The 24,773-nt window shown below is 46.4% G+C and overlaps 1 protein-coding gene across 1 annotated transcript in view; it reads left to right on the top strand.

Moving 5' to 3' along the window:
* The window catches only part of LOC137546453 (uncharacterized), an 82,064-nt gene that overhangs the window by 32,974 nt on the left and 24,317 nt on the right, over nt 1–24,773 (top strand). Inside the window, exons 11-12 of the mRNA XM_068268948.1 lie at nt 4,924–5,084; nt 14,200–14,354. Of these exons, the coding sequence (XP_068125049.1) occupies nt 4,924–5,084; nt 14,200–14,354 (316 nt within the window). The remainder of the gene's footprint in view (nt 1–4,923; nt 5,085–14,199; nt 14,355–24,773) is intronic.

A 24,773-nucleotide genomic window follows, 5' to 3' on the forward strand; every position in this document is an offset into this window, starting at 1 on the left:
ATAAACAGGTTTTTGTGACCCTAGGCTATGACCTCTTCGGCCTAGGGGCCCGAAACTCACCAGTCATGTTCCCCCTAAGGGTCCCTACAATGCTAGAAAATTTGGTACTGCTGAGCCATTGCCCTTTGAAAAGATGTGAGATTTTGGAAAGTGAAATAGGGAGGCAATGCAATCCTATGGGGGATTTTACCAATTTTGGACCCCTGTAACTCTGGTTTGCAGAGATGTAGGGACCCCATCTTTGGAATCCAAGTCTAACAATATGTCTTCTACCTGCATGAGACATTTCGTGAGATTCAGACTTTGCTAACGGCCATTGCTGAGATTTATGTACGCCACCATCACTACCATTGAAATAGCCCAAATAAACAGGTTTTTGTGACCCTAGGCTATGACCTCTTCGGCCTAGGGGCCCGAAACTCACCAGTCATGTTCCCCCTAAGGGTCCCTACAATGCCAGAAAATTTGGTACTGCTGAGCCATTGCCCTTTGAAAAGATGTGAGATTTTGGAAGGTGAAATAGGGAGGCAATGCAATCCTATGGGGGATTTTACCAATTTTGGACCCCTGTAACTCTGGTTTGCAGAGATGTAGGGACCCCATCTTTGGAATCCAAGTCTAACAATATGTCTTCTACCTGCATGAGACATTTCGTGAGATTCAGACTTTGCTAACGGCCATTGCTGAGATTTATGTACGCCACCATCACTACCATTGAAATAGCCCAAATAAACAGGTTTTTGTGACCCTAGGCTATGACCTCTTCGGCCTAGGGGCCCGAAACTCACCAGTCATGTTCCCCCTAAGGGTCCCTACAATGCTAGAAAATTTGGTACTGCTGAGCCATTGCCCTTTGAAAAGATGTGAGATTTTGGAAAGTGAAATAGGGAGGCAATGCAATCCTATGGGGGATTTTACCAATTTTGGACCCCTGTAACTCTGGTTTGCAGAGATGTAGGGACCCCATCTTTGGAATCCAAGTCTAACAATATGTCTTCTACCTGCATGAGACATTTCGTGAGATTCAGACTTTGCTAACGGCCATTGCTGAGATTTATGTACGCCACCATCACTACCATTGAAATAGCCCAAATAAACAGGTTTTTGTGACCCTAGGCTATGACCTCTTCGGCCTAGGGGCCCGAAACTCACCAGTCATGTTCCCCCTAAGGGTCCCTACAATGCTAGAAAATTTGGTACTGCTGAGTAATTGCCCTTTGAAAAGATGTGAGATTTTGGAACTGTAAATAGGAGGCCCAATGAAAGCCTATGGGGGATTTTACCAAATTTGGAGCCCTGTAACTCTGGTTTGCAGAGATGTAGGGAACCCATCCTTGGAGCCCAAGTCTAACAATATGTCTTCTACCTGCATGAGACATTTCGTGAGATTCAGACGTTGCTAACGGCCATTGCTGCGATTTATGTACGTCAGACTCGCCACCATTGAAATTGCCCAAATAAACAGGTTTTGTGACCCTAGGCTATGACCTCTTCGGCCTAGGACTGCATTGAACGCGACCCACGCATTGTGCGCATTCTGGACAACACCAATTACTGGGTTTATACCCTTCTGGATCCACGGTACAAACACAATGTTCCAAAACTGCTTGAAGAAAGAGCCAGACAGGTCAAAATGGAAGAATACCAGCAGGCCCTTGTGGAGACTTTAGAGAGGAGATTGACATCCTCCCCCTCCTCTAGCCAGTTGTATGCCGACAGACTGACTTCCGCAAACCCAGGACGACCAGGAGGGCAGCAAACAACACAAGCCGCAGCTAGTGCCCAAAAGGGAATGGTATCGGCAGTGTCCTTGGAGTGGGAAAATTTTCTGACACCCATGACACAGAACAGCAAGCGTGCAGATCCACCTCCAACACCGATCGCCTGGAGAAGATGGTCAAGGACTACATGTCAGATGGCGTAGCTGTGTTGAACAATCCATCTGCACCCTTCAACTATTGGGTATCGAAGCTAGACACCTGGCACAAACTGGCAATGTACGCAATAGAGGTGCTGGCTTGCCCGGCAGCCAGCGTTATGTCGGAACGCTGTTTCAGTGCTGCCGGAGGCATCGTCACAGATCGGCGGCGTATCCGCCTCTCCACAGAAAATGCAGACCGTCTGACTCAAATTAAAATGAATAAATCCTGGATTGGAAACGACTACGCAACACTCCCGGACCCCAACCAAGTAACATGAACAATGAAGATCTGTGATGGGTTAGCGTTTCCGGTCCCTGTTTATTGAACCTCTCATCTGTATTACATTTATGACTGCATGGCGACAAAATGCAAATTGCTATCCGCACGCTTCTTGTCCTCATGCAAGGCCTGGGTTGTTGTGTCTCAAAGCGTGGCCTTCTCCTCCTGCGCCACCCTCCTCCTGTTCCATCACGTGTGCTGCTGCTGGGTTAGCGTTACCGGTCCCTTTTCCTGGAACCTCTTATATGTATTACATTTATGACTGCATGCCGACAAAAAGCATGTTACCTGTGCAAAGAAAACAGACATGTCCCGCATTTAAAAGACAGTTTTCCCTTTGAAACTTTAAAATCGATTTTCTCAAAAACTATAAGCTCTTTTTGCTAATTTTTTTTTCCTCTTGTACCCACTCCCAAGGTGCACATACCCTGTAAATTTGGGGTATGTAGCATGTAAGGAGGCTTTACAAAGCACAAAAGTTCGGGGCCCATTGACTTCCATTATGTTCGGAGTTCGGGTCGAACACCCGAACATCGCGGCCATGTTCGGCCTGTTCGGCCCGAACCCGAACATCTAGATGTTCGCCCAACACTAGCTGTATACTAGGTGTGGTTTTATTATAATCAGGTTATCATCAGTGACAGCCAAGCAGGCTTCTAAAATTTGTGTATGAGTGTTTTTGATCATTTTATCTAAATTATAATGTGAGTTTAGTTTAGACAATCTACTTTTGCTTACTGCAGCTCGGGCTCCGGCTGACATAACCGAGCCTGATGGGGTCCACTCTACTGCACATGCCCGAGTCAGCTGTGCAGCAGAGCGGACGCCATCGGGCTTAGCTATTTCTGCCGGGGCCTGAGGGGAATCTTGTACTGCATCTGCGCAGGATCGCATATTGAAAATATTGGTGTGTGTGCCGTTGGGGGGGGGGGGGGGGGAGGCAGCCAGCGCTGGATCCTCAAAGTAGACGAGGAGGGGGGAAGCCTCATTTGGATCCAGAGGTTTCTCCCTCCCTAAGCAAATACCCCCCAGAGGGGTTCTCTTTCACCCTACAGATTCACTTTAAAGTGTACCTATGTCGTAAATGTGTGTATCTATACTTACCTGGGGCTTTCTCCAGCCCCATGAAGCTTCCTCGCTGCCCTCCCCATCCAATCCGTTGCCATGTAATATCACCGGATATTGTTCCAGGTGCCATGTAATCTCAACATGCCTGTTTCAGGTGTGTGATTTAGCCACGACTGCAGACAAAGAAATCAGCAACTGTAATCGTTTAAAAATAAATAAAAAATGGCAGCTTCCATATAGCTCTTGTTCAGGGTCACTTTGCAGGGGTCTCAAACTCAATTTACCTGGGGGCCGCAAGAGGCAAAGTCAGGATGAGGCTGGACCGCATAAGGAATTTCACAATCGCGGCACATCGCCACCTCTGCCCGCCCCTCTCACTCTTCCTTCACAGAGAGGGGCGGGGAGAGGCGGCGATCCGTGTGGCGATTGACGTCAGGAGGGGCAGAGCTGAGGCTGAAAGCTCTGCCCCTTCCAGGAAATGCCGGTGGATTGCCCCCGGGCGATTTGGGGGCTCTGCAGCCCTCGTTTAGCGGCGGGGATGCGGCGGATTACTTGGGAGCACTGAAGAGAACTATAAGGAAGCTTTTGCCAGCGAGGGCCACAAAATATTGTATCGAGGGCCGCAAATGGCCCACGGGCCGCGAGTTTGAGACCCCTGCTTTAAGGGTTATATAATAATTATATTCATGTATAGAAGTCATCTGGCTGATAAAACTAGTGTTATCTATTAAAAATACAAAACTGTATGTTACCTATATTACCTAATAAGCCAGTTTATCAAAATTAGAAATGAGTGAAAAAGTCCCCTAACATGCACATTTCTGGCGACCCAAGAAGGAAAAACAAAACTAAAACTAAACTTCTCTAAGGCCTGGTACCCACTAGAGCGTTTTTTTGAGCGCTTAGGGAGCGCTTTCAATCACTAGCAATTTCCCTAAATGCTCTGCCAATGTAAATGGATGGGACAGATTCCACTAGCGCGATTGCCACTAAGGAAATCGCAAACGCAGGACATGCAGCATTTTGGGAGCGTTTCCATTCTAATGAATTGTATAGGAACAAGGAAATTGCTACCAAAATCACTTGCAAAACGCTATTACAAGTCACTAGTGATTGCGATAGCATTTTGCGCTTTCTAGTGGGTTTCAGGCCTTATGCTGGGAACACATGATGCAGTTCCCTGTCTGATCGATGGGTAATCTGGTGGGAGGCTGTATCGTGTATACATGTCCAAACGGCTCCCGATCGATAAAGGGATAGATTTTAAGATTATAACTTCATAAAACCTATCCCTTTATCGATCAGAAACAGATCGGACAGGTCAAAAATCATCATCCGATTCTCGTCGATCAGATCGGAAGTTACATCGTGTGTTCCCAGCATTAGAGAGAAGCTGACATTCAGTCAACTGACAGCTGGATAGTTAATCCGCACATAGATGTTTTGATAGGTTAAATTTAACTTTAAAGAATCCATTTCTTTGTGATTTTGAGGTATATACACAAAAGGACAGTAAACTTAATGTGTGCAGTCAGCACGCATTACGATTACCGGGTTAACGTAGCACAATTACGTAGCGAGTTGCAGCATTAGTGTAATTCACTTAATACATACAACATACCTCAATGTCATCAAATGCCATTTCTTTATGCAGAGATCATTTTGTTATCTGGAACATGGCCACAGGGTTCATTAAGGATCGGATAAGGCCACAGTTTAAAGACAAACACTCCACATTGGATTTATTGACGGAACATGACCTGTACAAACAAAATAAGGATGTGCTGCAACAGAAGACTAAAGCAAAAGAAACAGGTAAAAGCACAAACATGTTTCAGGGAGTAGGGACGCATGAATATAGCAGCACCTGCACAATTATTGATATGCAGCAGTACAGTAGGCTCTTACCGATAGGCAATACTATTTGAGAGGCATTTGTTCTTAGGGGCTATCTGGTTCATTTATAGATCCAGCTACATTTTACTACAGTTATCTTTATGAATGTGAGCAAGTCTGTTACTGTTTTACTGTGTGACATATTAGGTTATGCTAAATCAGCAGCCTACCACACATATGCAGAGGAAAGCGTGAATGCAATTTTTAAACAAAAATGCAAATCTCCATTGCCCTCCACTTAATGGGCTTGATTCACTAAGACACATAGCATGCCTTATCAGAGTTAACACACCTAATCAGAGTTAACAGGCCTTATCAGAGTTATTACCCCTTACAGAGTAGCATAGCGAGCGCTACAAATTTATGCCTGCTAATTGGCAATGATGAGAGCTCCACTCGTCCTGCCCTGAGCCCCTACGGGCCCAATCACTTGAAGGACATTGTCACATGAGCCCCACTGGCCGTGAACACGCAAAACCGTCCGATCCGATTCTAGCACACAGATTGAGAGCTATGGACGCAATCTGCGTAGAATTGGCGGAGTTTGAGCGTCACGACGCAGTAGGGAGCCTGTGAGGTTACGAAAATACACTTTTACTCCAACCCAGGGGTAGATTTGCCACCATCTCTGTTTTCTATCAGCCCAGAGAAAACTGCTAACTGGCTATAGACCTGTGAAACAAACAACCGGTTAAAACTGTGCAATTCCTATCTATCTATCAAAACAGTAGCGTCCCTTCGGAAGTTTAGGTCTCGTCTGTGTATACTGAATAGAAGGTTTTACTGAGAGGTAAAGACCTTTTAAAAAGCCTTTATTTGTTACAATATAAATAATTAATGTATACAGACAATCGTGAACAATTAAACGATGAGAGACAGTGATAACACAGTACATAAAAGAAAAAGGGATAAAAAGAACGAATACTTATGATTCTGTGGAAAGTCCGTTCGGGAAAAGACAAAGTTCCTTTGTTGCAGTTAGTTCGCAATATGGCCGAACCACATGGCCGTTGCTCCGCCTGCAAGATGGCCACTGCTATTTCCCCAAGCAGTGGCAGTCTTTTCGGTATGATGGAAAGTGGGGGAATTGGCTGGGGGTCCTCATGCAATCAGTTTTGAGCACTGACATTTCTGGGCGGAGTCTCAAGCTCAGCCCAGGGGCGTGTCAGGCAGTGAGTTCTCAGGGGAGGAACTTCCAGCCATCCACAAAATATGTCCAATTTCATACCCCGCCGGGGTTTTGTCGCACATGCAAACCGATTTCATATTCAGATTGGGCTGAGAATACACGTTCATAGGACATCAAACTTGCAATATTTGGGGCGCACGGGGACCCCATTATTCATATCTCAGCCCCTGCTCGGGTTACCTGGCTATGTCTAGTATCACCATATTCTACAGAATTAGGGGAACAAAATTATGTAATTTTCATATTCCTCCCATGGATGGTATTTGCAAAATGTGACAAAGTTATCAACACCATGCATTCCATACTCAGTTTAGTCGGTGCCGTCAAGACTGGGAGGAATGTAGGTGTCAATAGACCTCATGCTGTGCTAGCTTCCCCTGTTGAATAGACTCTGTTGGTATTTCAGCTCTGCCCAATTAGCACATTAGTGTCACCAGAGCTTTTCCGGGAGCCTTAACAGGATTTCTTGCTAAACCAGGTTGCTTTTGGCCCATTCAGCCCTCATGGCAAAAGGGGGGGGGAAGGCAGGAAGGAAAAACTTCTATTTTAAAAATAAAGAATGTCAGTTTTCCGATCACGGTTGCGATCGGACAATCGGCCGCGAATCCTCGGACGACTGGGCGTCGCCCGGCGTCACACCTCCCCCTTCCCGAGCTCTGCTCAGGGAGGTGTCAACAGGACGCCTTCCGTAGCAGCTATTGGCGCTGTTGGGTCGGGTTCCCCCTGACACCGCGACAGCCCATCAGCGTTTTGGTGTCGGCTGCCTGCTTTGTGTTGGATCGTAAAGTCGTACTGCTGCAATGACAGGCTCCACCGTAGGAGCTTGCCGTTGGTTCCAGCAGTACGGTTTAGCCAACTCAGGGGATTGTGATCAGTGACGATCGTGAAGGAGCGGCCGTACAGATACGACTGCAGTTTCTGTAGGGCCCACACGATCGCCAGGCACTCCTTTTCAGTTGTGGAGTAGGCTACCTCTCGGGGCAGGAGCTTCCGGCTCAGGTAGAGGATAGGGTGTTCATCCCCCTTTCCATCCACCTGGCTGAGGACTGCGCCGAGACCGTAGTCAGAGGCATCGGTTTGCACCACAAACCGACGACTGAAGTCTGGGGCCTGAAGCACAGGGGCGCTTGCGAGGGCCTGCTTCAAGGCCTGGAAGGCATTCTCGCAAGCGGGGGTCCAGCTAACAACCTTGGGGTGCTTCTTGCTAGTGGCATCGGTCAGGGGCTTCGCCAGTGTACTATAGGCGGGAACAAATTTCCTATAGTAGCCGGCGGTCCCCAGGAACGCCTGGACCTGCTTTTTCGTGATAGGTCGAGGCCATGCCAGGATGGCGTCCACCTTTCCCGTGTCAGGTTTCAGGGTGTTACCCCCCACCCGGTGACCTAAGTACTGCACCTCGGTCATGCCAATCTGACACTTACTCGGTTTAACCGTCAGATTGGCCATGGCCAGCCTCTCTAGTACCTGGGACAGGTGTTTGAGGTGTTCTTCCCAGGTGGGGCTGAACACCGCAATGTCATCCAGATACGCTACAGCGAACCCTTGCATTCCCTCTAGCAGGTCGTTCACGGCCCGCTGAAACGTGGCGGGGGCGTTCTTCATCCCAAAGGGCATCATCGTGAACTCGAAGAGGCCGAAAGGGGTGATGAAGGCCGACTTTCGCCTCGCGTCAGGTGCAAGTGGTATCTGCCAATACCCCCGGCTCAGATCCATGATTGATAGGTACCTGGCTGATGCCAGTGTATCTAGCAGCTCATCAATGCGAGGCATGGGGTAGGCGTCTGTAGTGGTGATGGCGTTCAGTTTCCTGTAGTCTACGCAGAACCGAGTTGTCTGGTCCTTCTTGGGGACCAGGACAACAGGGGCTGCCCAGGCACTACTGGACTTTTGAACCACCCCTAACTCCAGCATCTCCCTCACCTCCTTCTGCATGTCCGCCTGTACCTCGGGAGAGACACGGTAAGCGGATTGCCTGATGGGGGGATGGGTACCTGTATCTACCCCATGCACCGCCATACTGGTCCGCCCCGGGATACCGGAGAAGGTGTGCTGGTACTGGCCCAGCACCTTCTGTAACTGCTCTTGCTGGGCTGAGGCGAGCTGTGGATTGACGTTTAGGTCGCCGTCCACATCTCGTACGTCAGCCAGCAGGTCTAACAGGGGGTCTGCCTCTCCCTGCTCTAACCGGCTGCACACTGGCAGCGCATACTGGGTCCTGTCATGGTGGGCCTTCAGCATGTTTACATGAAAGCTCTTCTGCTTCCTGCCCCCCATGTTCACTAGATACGTCAGAGGGTTTAACCGCTGCACTACAGTAAAAGGCCCCTCCCAGGCTGCTTGCAGCTTGTTCTGCCTCACGGGAAGAAGGGCATATACCTTGTCACCCACATCAAATGACCGCTCTCCAGCAGTGCGGTCGTACCATGCTTTTTGTTTGGCCTGAGCCTGGGCCAGGTTGTTGGTCACTACTGCGGACAGGGACTCCATTTTGTCCCTGAACTTGAGGACGTAATCGACCACGGAGACATCAGTGGGGTCGCCCTTGCCCTCCCATGTCTCCCGCATCAATTGTAAGGGTCCTCGGACATTCCTCCCATACAGGAGTTCAAACGGGGAAAACCCGGTTGACTCCTGCGGCACCTCCCTGTACGCAAACAACAGATGAGGCAGGCATCGTTCCCAGTCCCCACCTTGCGACTCAACCAACGTGGTCAGCATTTGCTTCAGCGTCCCGTTGAACCGTTCACACAGTCCATTGGTCTGCGGGTGGTAGGGACTGGAGACAATGTGCGTCATGTGTATCTTTTTGCACAGGGCCTCCATGAGTTCGGACATAAACTGGGATCCCTGATCGGAGAGCATCTCCGCAGGGAACCCGACTCGGGAGAAAATGTTAAGTAGCGCGTCTGCTACCTTGTCCGCCCTCAGGGAGGAAAGCGCCATGGCCTCAGGATAGCGGGTGGCGTAATCCACCACCGTCAGGATGTACCTTTTGCCACTGCTGCTGGGAGTGGGCAATGGTCCAATTATGTCGACTGCCACTCTGTGAAAGGGCTCACCTATGATTGGCAGTGGACACAAGGGAGCCTTGCGGGGGTTCCCAGCCCGTTTTACCTTTTGGCAAACAGTACATGAGCGGCAATAGTTGGTCACATCGATCCGCATCCTGGGCCAGTAGAAATGACCCTGGATACGGTCAAGTGTCTTGTGGATTCCCAAGTGCCCTGCCAGGGGAATGTCATGTGCGGACTTCAGCACATGCCCCCGGAAGGCACTGGGTACCACAAGCAACTTGGTACCCACACTTGTTTCACCTTCGGTGGGCTGTACAGGCTCGCTGTACAGCTTACCACCTTCCCAATATACCTTGAAGGTATCTTCATTCGTGAGGGGCTCCGAAGCCTGTCTTCTGAGTGCCTCGAGGCTAGGGTCAGTCTGGAGTGCTTGCACAAATGCAGCACTCTCGCTCTCAGCCAGCTGGCCCGTGGCATATGCAGTTAGTGGCTGAAGGCTACCATCCCTGTGGTCAGAGGAGGGGGAGGAGGCCGGAACCTCTTCCACCTGCTCTGAGCCCAGGTTCTGAGCAGCGCGGCTGCGTGTTACTGCCAGTACAGGTACACCTTCAGACTGGCACATACTGGCATTACTCACATCCTGGCTGCATGCATGAATTACAGTGACAGGTACAACAACATTTTCATCACAAACAATCGGTATATCAAACACAGGTACCTGTGACACAGGTACTATTGGACTCGGTACCCCTGGACTGGGCACATTCAACCCACCTCCCCCCTGTTCTTGCCCCTTGGTGCAAAGTACCTTAGTGTGGGCGGAGAGTCCGTCTCCCTCCTGGCAGTCTGAGGGGCTTGGGGCAGGTTCATAATAGGACACAAGCTTGCCCAGGTCGGTCCCCAACAAAACTGGGACCGGCAGTTGGTCCAGGACCCCAACAACCTTCTCTTGAACCCCCACCCCCCAATCAATGGACACCCGAGCCTGGGGAATGCGAGAAAGAGTGCCCCCCACTCCAGTGAGGGTAAGGTATTTGTCAGGGAGGATATTTTCCGTCGGGACCAGGTGCGCACGCACCAGGGTGACATCCGCTCCAGTGTCGCGGAAACCGGTAACAAGCTGGTCGTTCACTGTAACCAGCTGGTGGTTGCTCGTAGCGGAGTGGATCCCTCTCCCACCTGCGAACATGACGTTGTTGGGTGCTCCCGGCTGGGGTGCGCTGGCTGGCGGCAGTTGCCGTGGGCGAGGTGTAGGTGGTGCAGGAGCTGGCGCTGTCTGCCTCCGCTCCGGGCAGTTAAACTTCATGTGTCCGGGCTTGCGGCAAAAGTGACAGGTGATGCCCTCTGTTACTGCAGGCCTGGACGCAGCAGCTGCGCTGGAGGGCCTCTGGGGCGCACGGCTCACAGAGGTAGGAGAGTCTGCAAAATTGTGGGACTGACCTCCTCTCCAGCTAGATGGGGCAGTCCTGCGGGTCTCCGGCACCCTGGTCGTTGCAAAGGTCTCAGCGAGGTCTGCAGCGACCGTCGCTGACGCCGGTCGGCGCTCCAGCACAAACTGGCGTACATCAGCCGGGCAAATGTTCAGAAACTGCTCCAGGACGATTAAGTCCTCCAGGACACCGTAAGACCCTTTAGTGAGGCCTAGCGTCCACTGGCGGAGTGTGGTGAGCAGACTGCTGACCACATCTTGATAAGAATCAGTAGATTTTTTCTGCCAGGACCTGAACCTTTTCCGGTAGGCTTCTGGCGTCAGCTGGTACTTAGTGATTATAGCCTCCTTTATAGCGGTATAATCATTGTCCTTTTCCACAGGCAGCTCTGAGAAAGCATCAAGCGCTTTGTAGCGCAGCAAGGGTGTCAGATGTCTGGCCCACTGGTCTTGGGACAGACGATACTGACGGCAGGCCTCTTCAAAAGACCTCAAAAACAAGTCAATGTCAGTGTCTTTTTCGATAATAGCAAATTTAAATTTTGCACTTACTGGAGCGGCAGTCCCTTCAGCAGGGAGGCTGGGCGTTGAACTCCGGCTGGCTTGCTGCACTTTCGCCATGTTCAGCTCATGCTGTCGTCTCTCCCGCGCCTCTGCAGATTGGCGTTCCTCTCGCTTTTGCTCCGCCATGTACTGCAGGTACTTGTCCACATCAGTTTCCATCAGCTTTTGCAATGCCTGCTGCATTACTGGATCAACATAACTGGACAGTCCAGTACTGGCCGGTTCCAGGCGAGTACTTTCAGGGGTTCTGGGGTCGGGGATCACACTGACAGCCTCCTGCGTATCTGTTGCCGCATTGCCCGCGGGTTGCTCAACCTCGGTACGCACAGGATCTTCAGTCTCTGGTTCCCCTCGACTTGCGTTAGATGAGCCGGTGTCCTCCACAGTGGACACCTCCAGCGTCCGCAGATTCTGGCTATCCCATCGGTACAAGTCCGTTATCAGGTCCTGCTGTTTCTTGCCGCGGATGTCCATGCCTCTCGCCTCGCACAGACTCTGCAGGTCGGATAGGACCATGACCTTGTAATTCCCGGACATTTCCATGCCAAATAAAAGAAAACTTAGGGGAGGGGTACTGGTTACACAGTCTCTCTGTATATATGAAAAATATATTGCACTCAGTCACTACCAACGAATTAGTTCGTTTCTCGATAGGGCTAATTCGATAGCCCTACCTGAGATACTATCAGCACACACAGATCCCAAACGCTGCCGACCACTGTCACATGAGCCCCACTGGCCGTGAACACGCAAAACCGTCCGATCCGATTCTAGCACACAGATTGAGAGCTATGGACGCAATCTGCGTAGAATTGGCGGAGTTTGAGCGTCACGACGCAGTAGGGAGCCTGTGAGGTTACGAAAATACACTTTTACTCCAACCCAGGGGTAGATTTGCCACCATCTCTGTTTTCTATCAGCCCAGAGAAAACTGCTAACTGGCTATAGACCTGTGAAACAAACAACCGGTTAAAACTGTGCAATTCCTATCTATCTATCAAAACAGTAGCGTCCCTTCGGAAGTTTAGGTCTCGTCTGTGTATACTGAATAGAAGGTTTTACTGAGAGGTAAAGACCTTTTAAAAAGCCTTTATTTGTTACAATATAAATAATTAATATATACAGACAATCGTGAACAATTAAACGATGAGAGACAGTGATAACACAGTACATAAAAGAAAAAGGGATAAAAAGAACGAATACTTATGATTCTGTGGAAAGTCCGTTCGGGAAAAGACAAAGTTCCTTTGTTGCAGTTAGTTCGCAATATGGCCGAACCACATGGCCGTTGCTCCGCCTGCAAGATGGCCACTGCTATTTCCCCAAGCAGTGGCAGTCTTTTCGGTATGATGGAAAGTGGGGGAATTGGCTGGGGGTCCTCATGCAATCAGTTTTGAGCACTGACATTTCTGGGCGGAGTCTCAAGCTCAGCCCAGGGGCGTGTCAGGCAGTGAGTTCTCAGGGGAGGAACTTCCAGCCATCCACAAAATATGTCCAATTTCATACCCCGCCGGGGTTTTGTCGCACATGCAAACCGATTTCATATTCAGATTGGGCTGAGAATACACGTTCATAGGACATCAAACTTGCAATATTTGGGGCGCACGGGGACCCCATTATTCATATCTCAGCCCCTGCTCGGGTTACCTGGCTATGTCTAGTATCACCATATTCTACAGAATTAGGGGAACAAAATTATGTAATTTTCATATTCCTCCCATGGATGGTATTTGCAAAATGTGACAAAGTTATCAACACCATGCATTCCATACTCAGTTTAGTCGGTGCCGTCAAGACTGGGAGGAATGTAGGTGTCAATAGACCTCATGCTGTGCTAGCTTCCCCTGTTGAATAGACTCTGTTGGTATTTCAGCTCTGCCCAATTAGCACATTAGTGTCACCAGAGCTTTTCCGGGAGCCTTAACAGGATTTCTTGCTAAACCAGGTTGCTTTAGCCATATGCTAACGCAGGCCCATTCAGCCCTCATGGCAAAAGGGGGGGGGAAGGCAGGAAGGAAAAACTTCTATTTTAAAAATAAAGAATGTCAGTTTTCCGATCACGGTTGCGATCGGACAATCGGCCGCGAATCCTCGGACGACTGGGCGTCGCCCGGCGTCACAGACATTATCCCCACACTTTGATTGGCTCAATGGCTGCCTGTCACTTGACAGGAAACTTGACAGGCAGCCTATTGGGCCAATAAAAGTGCGGGGATAATGTCCTTTAAAGTGATTGGACCCGCAGGGGCTCAGGGTAGGACAAGTGGAGCTCTCGTAATTCCAATTAGCAGGCATAAGTTCGTAGCACTCGCTATGCTACTCTGATAAGGCGTGTTAACTCTGATAAGACATGCTAACTTTGATAAAGCATGTTAACTCTGATAAAGCAAGCTATCTATCCTAGTGAATCAAGCCCAATGTGTGATGATAGCGTTTTGCAAATTCGCACAGAGAGTTTTGTCCGGGCTTTCCCCCTATGCGCTGCTTTGAATCGGTGCTCAGTGTGTGCCTCCAAACCCCCCGTGCTGCAAATTGCGCCACCATAGGTGACTCCTCCTCTATGCACATATCCCCGCCCTGGCAGAAGGAAGGATGATGCACATTAGGTCACATATCTTCAGAAAATGCATCTCTGCCTTGTAGATAAAATAATAATAATCCTGCATGTTTCATTCTGTGATGTCCATGCGTTTACTGATCCAGTCTGCATCATTCAGTGGGCTGTGGGCTGATCATGTGTTTGTAAACCAATGAAGGCTTCCTACCACTAACAAGGTGATGCATACATACCTGTGAGCTGCTCTGATTAGACCATAATGGAGTTTTTGCACTTTACAGTTCTTTTGACACCGTGGGAAAGGCGAAATGAGACCAAAACTGCAAAGAAACGCAGGAAAGACCGGGAGGTGAAGGAAAAGATCGAGGAAATTCAGCAGCTGGTAATCGAGAAGAACAATGCAATCGATCAGTACCTGCTGAGTGAAGATGAAAAGGTACGTTTATTTCTTGGACTATCTCTAGAACTTTGGTTCCTTGAAGGGTACTAGAAGTCATTTCAATAATGCATCTCAGGCGGCCTTACCACCCTGTCAGTGCAGGCAGTGCTGTCTCAGCCAGTCCCTACCAGTGGGTCCCCAATGTTGGATGGAAATCTGACTGGGATCCTATGTAGGCTTGTCCCTCCCCATATGAGTCCACTCCAACCTCTGAATTGGTGCAGCAGCCATGTGTGACATGACTGGATCCCCACACACAGAAGTCCAGCTGCTTTCAGGAACCGATGACTGAAGCAGGTGCCGAAACTAGGTCCCACTATAGAGCACGGGGCGTGTAAGGGTAATTTGGGGGTTCTGGCAATAGATGGACCCCGAATGACTCCTCCCTCCAAGTTGCTATGATTCGGAGAGGAAATAATATTTAACACTGATGGGGATTTGAGCTGCAGCAGGGTAAAGGTGCCCATACACTCGTCAGATTGGCAGAAGATAGATAAGAAATGCATCTGATGATCTATCTGATGCGTTTTTAGAACATTTTTTACCAGGATAGAATTCCAATAGATTTCAGTTTGAAATCTGTTGAAATTCGATCTGATGGCATTTTTTTGCCATCAGATTTCCATTAAGGCCAATGCAAACTGATAAGCAATCTCATCAGATCTAAAAAATGTAAAAAAAGGTGGTACGAGCGCTCCTCAAAGTCTCACAATGTCCACTCCCTGAGTTTTGTAGATTATCACCAAACTGCTGGGTGGATCGCTATACAGTGGGGATAGCAATTCCCCTCATCCTAATGTTACACGTAATATCTGTACAGCGCTCACTCCCCACAGTCATATATCAACAGGTTGATCACACAAAGTTCCACATTTTGCCGCTTTTCCCAATCTCTGCCAGAAATAAATACTCTCACCGATGTATAGAGGCTGATTTGCCACAGATCAGCTAAATACGTATTTCCGATGAACTCCCAGTCTGTCCTCCTCACACCGGCACCTCAGCTTTAGTTGCACTTGTTCCTCAGAAAGAAAAGAAGGCCAATGTACATAACGTGAATCTGTTATAATCCACAGTGCTTCTAAAGTCTATGTGGTGCAAAGTGAATACACCTCTTCACAGTGAACGACCTCCACCCTTAGTGCCCGTGCTGACAACTGCCACCAGACCAAACAGATACCCCTAACCGCTCACCAGATATCTTGCTGACCTCACAAGGACCAGCAATCAGCGCTTTTTGGTGTCAGTATAGGGGCTCTCATCCAGATGTGAAATGTAATATCTGCAGGGCTGATATATAACTCACATAGCGTAATACCGTCTTTATTCCATCATAAAAGATTAAAAGTTACACTCACATTTGATAAAATAGTATGCGCATATCATAAAACCATTTGGACGTCCTCACCGCCGCTCAGCAAGCGTCTTCCTGTCTGCCGCTTGAAGCCACGCCCTACCGGTTTCGTCAGAGTGACTCATCAGGGGCTTGCTGGTCAGCGGCAGATTGAGACACTATACGCTTTCCTCTATGCAAATTTTCTCTGAGCGGTCCCTAGTCTCGCGGTGTTTCCTCTGGGGGTTGCGTGGCAACCTCCAGCGTACGCTACGCATCCCACCCACCTCATAGCGGGTATCCGATGACTGAATCTTCTCTAAAATTAACCCTATGTTTCCCCTAAAACACTACTCCGTGCTAAAGTGCATTGGAACTGCGTAACCCACCTTTAATTCCATCCCATACTAATCTATTCCAAACACTGCTCTATGCGCAGTCTCCCTTGTACTCCATTCTCCTCTTGCTATAAGGTGCATCTTATCTGTGACCAATATCTACTATATTATGTGAATATATGAATACCATAATCCCAATATTATACTATTATACGTAATCATGTAAATTTCATATGATCCCAATATTCTCCTATCATCCTAATCCCTACACCATCCTATTAACCTAACCTGTTACATTTAAGTTCAGATCATTGTGCAAATCATAATAGGTTGAACCTGGCTCATGGCATGTCACCACTGGGTTCCTAACTAGACGTAATTGGCCAGCTCACCTATCAGGGCCCCCCTCACCCCACCCTCCATTAACCCTTGATGATCACAGATATTATATCATGCCATGAACCATATCCATTACATAGTGCATAACATATAAATTGCCAGTTATTAATTCAAATACATATATAGTGTTCAATGTAGTTCCTACCCCAATGTACATGTATTACATAAATATGTCTCCCTAAAATCTAATATTCTATGTGGTTGTTTCCCCAATGTGCTTATCTAAAAATGTGCATATCTCGACCTCACGGAGAAGCAATGAGAACAGTGAGGCAGGCATTGAGGATTTATACAGAGCTCGGGGAGGAGCAGATTAAGTTTATTCTTGATCTGCTCCATTTTTCCCTTACCCACAATTATTTCTGGTATGGGGGTACATTCTTCCTACAGACACTGGGATGCGCCATGGGCGCAAAATATGCGCCCAGTGTGGCAAATATATTTATGGATGATTGGGAATTGGAGGTACTATCAGATCCCCGAAGTGAAAAGGTCAAGGTATGGAAAAGATATATTGACGACCTGTTCTGGATTTGGAGGGGTACAGATAATGAATTGAGTCAATATATTACATGGCTAAATAATAATTATAAAGGTATTAAGCTAACAGCAAAAACAGCACACCAGGAAATCGATTTCCTGGATGTTGTTGTTTATAAGGATAAGGATACCCTGGGTACACGAACATTCTTCAAACAGACAGACAGGAATTCTTATATACCAATTAAAAGTTGTCACCATGCGAACTGGCTAAAAAGTGTGCCGCGGAGCCAGTTCACTAGAATGAGAAGAAACTGCAGTAGGCTGAATGACTATGAAGAACAATCACAGGTACTCATGCAACGTTTCATAGAAAAGGGCTATCAAGAAGGCCCTCTGAGACAAGAAATTGAAAGAATTAAAAACACTGATAGAGAACTCCTTGTCAAAGATACGGTGAGACCTCAGAATCAGGGTGATTATGAATTTGCAATCTGTTTGGACTATAATATACAGCATAAGGAGGTTGAGAAAATAGTTAGACGGTATTGGGGACTACTATGTAATGACCCTGTTTTTAAAAATAAGATTCCCATTGAGCCGAAGTTTATATATAAGAAAGCCAATAATCTACAGAGGAGTCTGGTCAAAACATGCATTGACGAACCTCCAGTGAGGAATAAAACAGACATCTGTGGTCAAAAAGGCTTCTTTCCTTGTAGACAATGTAACCCATGCCTGACCACCAAAACAGGTAAACAACAAAGAAATGTGTCTACTACAACAGGGTGCAGCCACAACATAAGGGAATTTATCACGTGTAATAGTACACACGTGGTATACCTTATTTGGTGCCCTTGTGGAATGCAATATATTGGACGCACTAAGCGCAAATTAAAAGAAAGAATTAATGAGCACGTAAAGAATATTGAGAAAGGGTTCAAACACCATAGTTTATCTAGACATTTTGCAGAAAAGCATGCATGTAATCCAGCTGTGATGAAATTCAGTGCCCTTCAGAAACTCACCACTAGGTGGAGAGGGTGCCATAAGGTCAGAGAAATTTCCCGAATGGAAACTAAATGGATTTACACAATGAAGACTATGACACCGGATGGATTGAATGTAGAGCTTGACCTGAACTGCTTCATAGCAGATGACTGAGGACAGGGTTTACCTGATATAGTTTACCAAGAGATATGAGGGATTCATTGGGGTAGTAGGCACAGTCAGAGAGAGTTGTTCACATTATCATGGAAGACAATATCACATCGGAATAGATTAAAGGTATTGGTCGAGATATGCACATTTTTATATAAGCACATTGGGGAAACAACCACATAGAATATTAGATTTTAGGGAGACATATTTATGTAATACATGTACATTGGGGTAGGAACTACATTGAACACTATATATGTATTTGAATTAATAACTGGCAATTTATATGTTATGCACTATGTAATGGATATGGTTCATGGCATGATATAATATCTGTGATCATCAAGGGTTAATGGAGGGTGGGGTGAGGGGGGCCCTGATAGGTGAGCTGGCCAATTACGTCTAGTTAGGAACCCAGTGGTGACATGCCATGAGCCAGGTTCAACCTATTATGATTTGCACAATGATCTGAACTTAAATGTAACAGGTTAGGTTAATAGGATGGTGTAGGGATTAGGATGATAGGAGAATATTGGGATCATATGAAATTTACATGATTACGTATAATAGTATAATATTGGGATTATGGTATTCATATATTCACATAATATAGTAGATATTGGTCACAGATAAGATGCACCTTATAGCAAGAGGAGAATGGAGTACAAGGGAGACTGCGCATAGAGCAGTGTTTGGAATAGATTAGTATGGGATGGAATTAAAGGTGGGTTACGCAGTTCCAATGCACTTTAGCACGGAGTAGTGTTTTAGGGGAAACATAGGGTTAATTTTAGAGAAGATTCAGTCATCGGATACCCGCTATGAGGTGGGTGGGATGCGTAGCGTACGCTGGAGGTTGCCACGCAACCCCCAGAGGAAACACCGCGAGACTAGGGACCGCTCAGAGAAAATTTGCATAGAGGAAAGCGTATAGCGTCTCAATCTGCCGCTGACCAGCAAGCCCCTGATGAGTCACTCTGACGAAACCGGTAGGGCGTGGCTTCAAGCGGCAGACAGGAAGACGCTTGCTGAGCGGCGGTGAGGACGTCCAAATGGTTTTATGATATGCGCATACTATTTTATCAAATGTGAGTGTAACTTTTAATCTTTTATGTTGGAATAAAGACGGTATTACGCTATGTGAGTTATATATCAGCCCTGCAGATATTACATTTCACATCTGGATGAGAGCCCCTATACTGACACCAAAAAGCGCTGATCGCTGGTCCTTGTGAGGTCAGCAAGATATCTGGTGAGCGGTTAGGGGTATCTGTTTGGTCTGGTGGCAGTTGTCAGCACGGGCACTAAGGGTGGAGGTCGTTCACTGTGAAGAGGTGTATTCACTTTGCACCACATAGACTTTAGAAGCACTGTGGATTATAACAGATTCACGCTATGTACATTGGCCTTCTTTTCTTTCTGAGGAACAAGTGCAACTAAAGCTGAGGTGCCGGTGTGAGGAGGACAGACTGGGAGTTCATCGGAAATACGTATTTAGCTGATCTGTGGCAAATCAGCCTCTATACATCGGTGAGAGTATTTATTTCTGGCAGAGATTGGGAAAAGCGGCAAAATGTGGAACTTTGTGTGATCAACCTGTTGATATATGACTGTGGGGAGTGAGCGCTGTACAGATATTACGTGTAACAATCTCATCAGATCGACCTAAATTTTCCACCCTGCAAGTTCGATGGAAATCCATCGAAATCGATCGAAATCGGCCGTCGATCGGTCATTTGGCCAACCGATTTGCGATCGATCGCGATCGATCGGTCGGCCAGAAAATCGGCTGAGTGTATGGGCTGCTTAAGCCATCATTCCACTCGCCCTGTGCCCAGCTCACTGGCAGCATACTAATACATTCGCACTAATGAATCCTAATCATGCAATGCTACCACTTTCTGATATGGTGACAAGGCAGCACTATCTCTAGTTTCTCACTATAGATTAGAAAAGGTGTAGCGCTGGGCTGCAAATCTGTTGCTTCACATCAGGCCTTTGGAAGCAGAGAAGGCAGACCTGCAGTATACACAAAATAAACATTTTATACAAGACAAGATTCCTCCCTTCCATCAATAGCCACTAGCAGCTAGACGGGAATGGAGATAGCTGAAACCTGCTATGAAAGTGAACACGCTAATCATTCCTACTCCTGGGTAGTACTGTCTACGAGGTTCTGTATATTATATGGCTGTAAAATGAATAGGCTTTAGGGATGCTGTACCCCGGCAGCTCTGGATGTGTTTGTCTTGTCAGGGACATAAAGAAATGATTTGCATATTCAATCACTGAACAGACATGGGAGTCACTCTTAAAGGGACCTTGAATACAGCTAAAAAATGGAATACTGAACTTACCTGGGGCTTCCTCCAGCCCTGTGTAGGCCACGAGGCGAGCGTTCTGCGGTTAATTCTTTCGAGAAGTTGCGCATGACTCCATGCAGCTTACTAAGCCACCAGTGGGAGAATGGAGGGGACCCAGAAGATGCAGAGGAACCTCACTGGCTAAGGAGGGCTGGAGGAAGCCCCAGGTAAGTTCAGTATGGCATTTTTGAGTTCGATTCGGGGTCCCTTTAAAGAGACGCTGAAGCGAAAAAAAATATATGATATAATGAATTGGTTGTGTACTATGAATAATTACTAGAAGATTAGCAGCAAAGAAAATATTCTCATATTTTTATTTTCAAGTATATAGTGTTTTTTCTAACATTGCATCATTCTCTAATATGTGCAGATTATATAACATTCGGCATTCAAAATGATTCTTTCAGAGCAGTCTGTGAACTAATGAACTCTCCTCTGCCAGAGGAAAAGTAAATAGTTAACTAACAGTTGAGATAATAAAAGTCAGAAAACAGCCCTCTCCACGACTTTTGAAAGTCGTAGAGATAATGGCTTTTTTGTATAGAGATAACAACTGGAGTTTCTTAACTCTTCCTGTACTGGAAACAATTAGACTGATGTATGTGATCTTAATGTTTTAATTCTTAGCTGTACTACACATATAAATCATAATATCATAGTTTTTTTTTTCGCTTCAGTGTCTCTTTAAGAAGGCAAATTATGGTATATTTGGCATTGCTTTTTTTTTTTTATTATTAAAGAGGCTTTGGGGCCACATGTACACTGGGGAATGCAAAAAGGTAGCATAATTACTAGTATTTTGCAGAGTGATTTTTATTTCGCTTTTTTTAACTGAGCAACAATACAATTTTTGAGCGATTACGCTTCACAATTTTTTTACATTTGAACCGTGATTACTTCAAAATCGTGATGCATGCACAGCTTTTCTGATTTCCACAAATTGAGAATTGCGGGTGATCACTGCAGTGAGATGACTGCCATATGTTATACTTTACATAGCACAGAAAGATCTCCAGTGTGAATGGGCCCTTAGGTTCCATTTAGTCCCTGGTTCACTATGGTTAACAGAAAATATACCGTATATACTCGAATACAAGTCAACTTCATGTATAAGTCGAATCCAATATTTATCCCTCTTAAGCTGGAATTTTTTATTGACTCAAATATAAGTCTACCCAGCAAAGTTAATGGCTGCATTTGGGGCTCTGGAGGGGTTAATGACTGCACTGCATACAGTATTGCAGCCTTTAACCCCTCCTATCCCTTAAGTGCAGCCAATGCCTCCTGCAGGCCCCCAAGTGATGCAATTATTCAATCCCTTTTATGCAGCCCAGTATTTTTACCCACCCCTTTCCTTGTTAATTGTTGTGGCCAGGCCTTTCAGGCCTGCGTTTTATTGGCATTTCCTTTCCTCAAAGTGTCACTTACCACAGGGTAAATTGCTGCAAATGGGAATGTCACTATTAGTACATACATTACTCAGTGTGCTCAGTGTTGCCTGTGACTCATGTATAAGCCGACTCCTATAATTTTATGAAGTGAATCAGATCTAAATTTTTAGACTTTTACTCAAGTATACACATTAGATAGACATTTTCATTCTATTAGCCTATACCGATTTTTTGTTCCCTTTTAAGGATGATTTTAAAATGTACACCGTAATTGAGAAGTTTTTTTTTTAAATTAAATTAAAGCCATGTTTATAAACATGGAAATACATATATCCAGGCACATCGCCTCTAGTTAGGACATTAAATAAATTATTAGGGAAAGGGAGGTGCTGAAGGGGGTGTGGCTAGAAAACAGCAAAAATCTATTAACCCTTCGCACACTCACATGCAAATGTTCAAACAAATGCATTCACATATTCACTCATCCAGGCACAACTGTTATCCCTACAGCTAAATTAAAAGCCAGGGTTTTAGCTCACAGAAGAATGCATTCTTATGCTTAGTCACCTACACTGCGCAGAAGTACCCAGGTAAACATAGGTGTCCTAACTCTGGCCCTGTAACATGCATAGTGCAGACATGCAAACACATTCATTGCATCAAACCTATCAATGGATTAGGAGCACACATCCTAACTTCCTCTCCTGGGAAAGACGGTGCATCTTACCAATCGCACAAGGGAGCTAACGTTATGTGTCCACGTGCACCATGCGCATACACCAGCATAAGCTGTGTGCATGCTGACAAATACATACAGGGGAAGGAGGGAGTGCACTGAATTGGACCCTAGCCACAGGGGTCAGTAGTAAAATGGAAATACATATATCCAGGCACATCGCCTCTAGTTAGGACATTAAATAAATTATTAGGGAAAGGGAGGTGCTGAAGGGGGTGTGGCTAGAAAACAGCAAAAATCTATTAACCCTTCGCACACTCACATGCAAATGTTCAAACAAATGCATTCACATATTCACTCATCCAGGCACAACTGTTATCCCTACAGCTAAATTAAAAGCCAGGGTTTTAGCTCACAGAAGAATGCATTCTTATGCTTAGTCACCTACACTGCGCAGAAGTACCCAGGTAAACATAGGTGTCCTAACTCTGGCCCTGTAACATGCATAGTGCAGACATGCAAACACATTCATTGCATCAAACCTATCAATGGATTAGGAGCACACATCCTAACTTCCTCTCCTGGGAAAGACGGTGCATCTTACCAATCGCACAAGGGAGCTAACGTTATGTGTCCACGTGCACCATGCGCATACACCAGCATAAGCTGTGTGCATGCTGACAAATACATACAGGGGAAGGAGGGAGTGCACTGAATTGGACCCTAGCCACAGGGGTCAGTAGTAAAATGGAAATACATATATCCAGGCACATCGCCTCTAGTTAGGACATTAAATAAATTATTAGGGAAAGGGAGGTGCTGAAGGGGGTGTGGCTAGAAAACAGCAAAAATCTATTAACCCTTCGCACACTCACATGCAAATGTTCAAACAAATGCATTCACATATTCACTCATCCAGGCACAACTGTTATCCCTACAGCTAAATTAAAAGCCAGGGTTTTAGCTCACAGAAGAATGCATTCTTATGCTTAGTCACCTACACTGCGCAGAAGTACCCAGGTAAACATAGGTGTCCTAACTCTGGCCCTGTAACATGCATAGTGCAGACATGCAAACACATTCATTGCATCAAACCTATCAATGGATTAGGAGCACACATCCTAACTTCCTCTCCTGGGAAAGACGGTGCATCTTACCAATCGCACAAGGGAGCTAACGTTATGTGTCCACGTGCACCATGCGCATACACCAGCATAAGCTGTGTGCATGCTGACAAATACATACAGGGGAAGGAGGGAGTGCACTGAATTGGACCCTAGCCACAGGGGTCAGTAGTAAAATGGAAATACATATATCCAGGCACATCGCCTCTAGTTAGGACATTAAATAAATTATTAGGGAAAGGGAGGTGCTGAAGGGGGTGTGGCTAGAAAACAGCAAAAATCTATTAACCCTTCGCACACTCACATGCAAATGTTCAAACAAATGCATTCACATATTCACTCATCCAGGCACAACTGTTATCCCTACAGCTAAATTAAAAGCCAGGGTTTTAGCTCACAGAAGAATGCATTCTTATGCTTAGTCACCTACACTGCGCAGAAGTACCCAGGTAAACATAGGTGTCCTAACTCTGGCCCTGTAACATGCATAGTGCAGACATGCAAACACATTCATTGCATCAAACCTATCAATGGATTAGGAGCACACATCCTAACTTCCTCTCCTGGGAAAGACGGTGCATCTTACCAATCGCACAAGGGAGCTAACGTTATGTGTCCACGTGCACCATGCGCATACACCAGCATAAGCTGTGTGCATGCTGACAAATACATACAGGGGAAGGAGGGAGTGCACTGAATTGGACCCTAGCCACAGGGGTCAGTAGTAAAATGGAAATACATATATCCAGGCACATCGCCTCTAGTTAGGACATTAAATAAATTATTAGGGAAAGGGAGGTGCTGAAGGGGGTGTGGCTAGAAAACAGCAAAAATCTATTAACCCTTCGCACACTCACATGCAAATGTTCAAACAAATGCATTCACATATTCACTCATCCAGGCACAACTGTTATCCCTACAGCTAAATTAAAAGCCAGGGTTTTAGCTCACAGAAGAATGCATTCTTATGCTTAGTCACCTACACTGCGCAGAAGTACCCAGGTAAACATAGGTGTCCTAACTCTGGCCCTGTAACATGCATAGTGCAGACATGCAAACACATTCATTGCATCAAACCTATCAATGGATTAGGAGCACACATCCTAACTTCCTCTCCTGGGAAAGACGGTGCATCTTACCAATCGCACAAG

This window comes from Hyperolius riggenbachi, chromosome 1 (genome assembly GCF_040937935.1).
Source record: "Hyperolius riggenbachi isolate aHypRig1 chromosome 1, aHypRig1.pri, whole genome shotgun sequence".
Lineage (NCBI taxonomy): Eukaryota > Metazoa > Chordata > Amphibia > Anura > Hyperoliidae > Hyperolius > Hyperolius riggenbachi.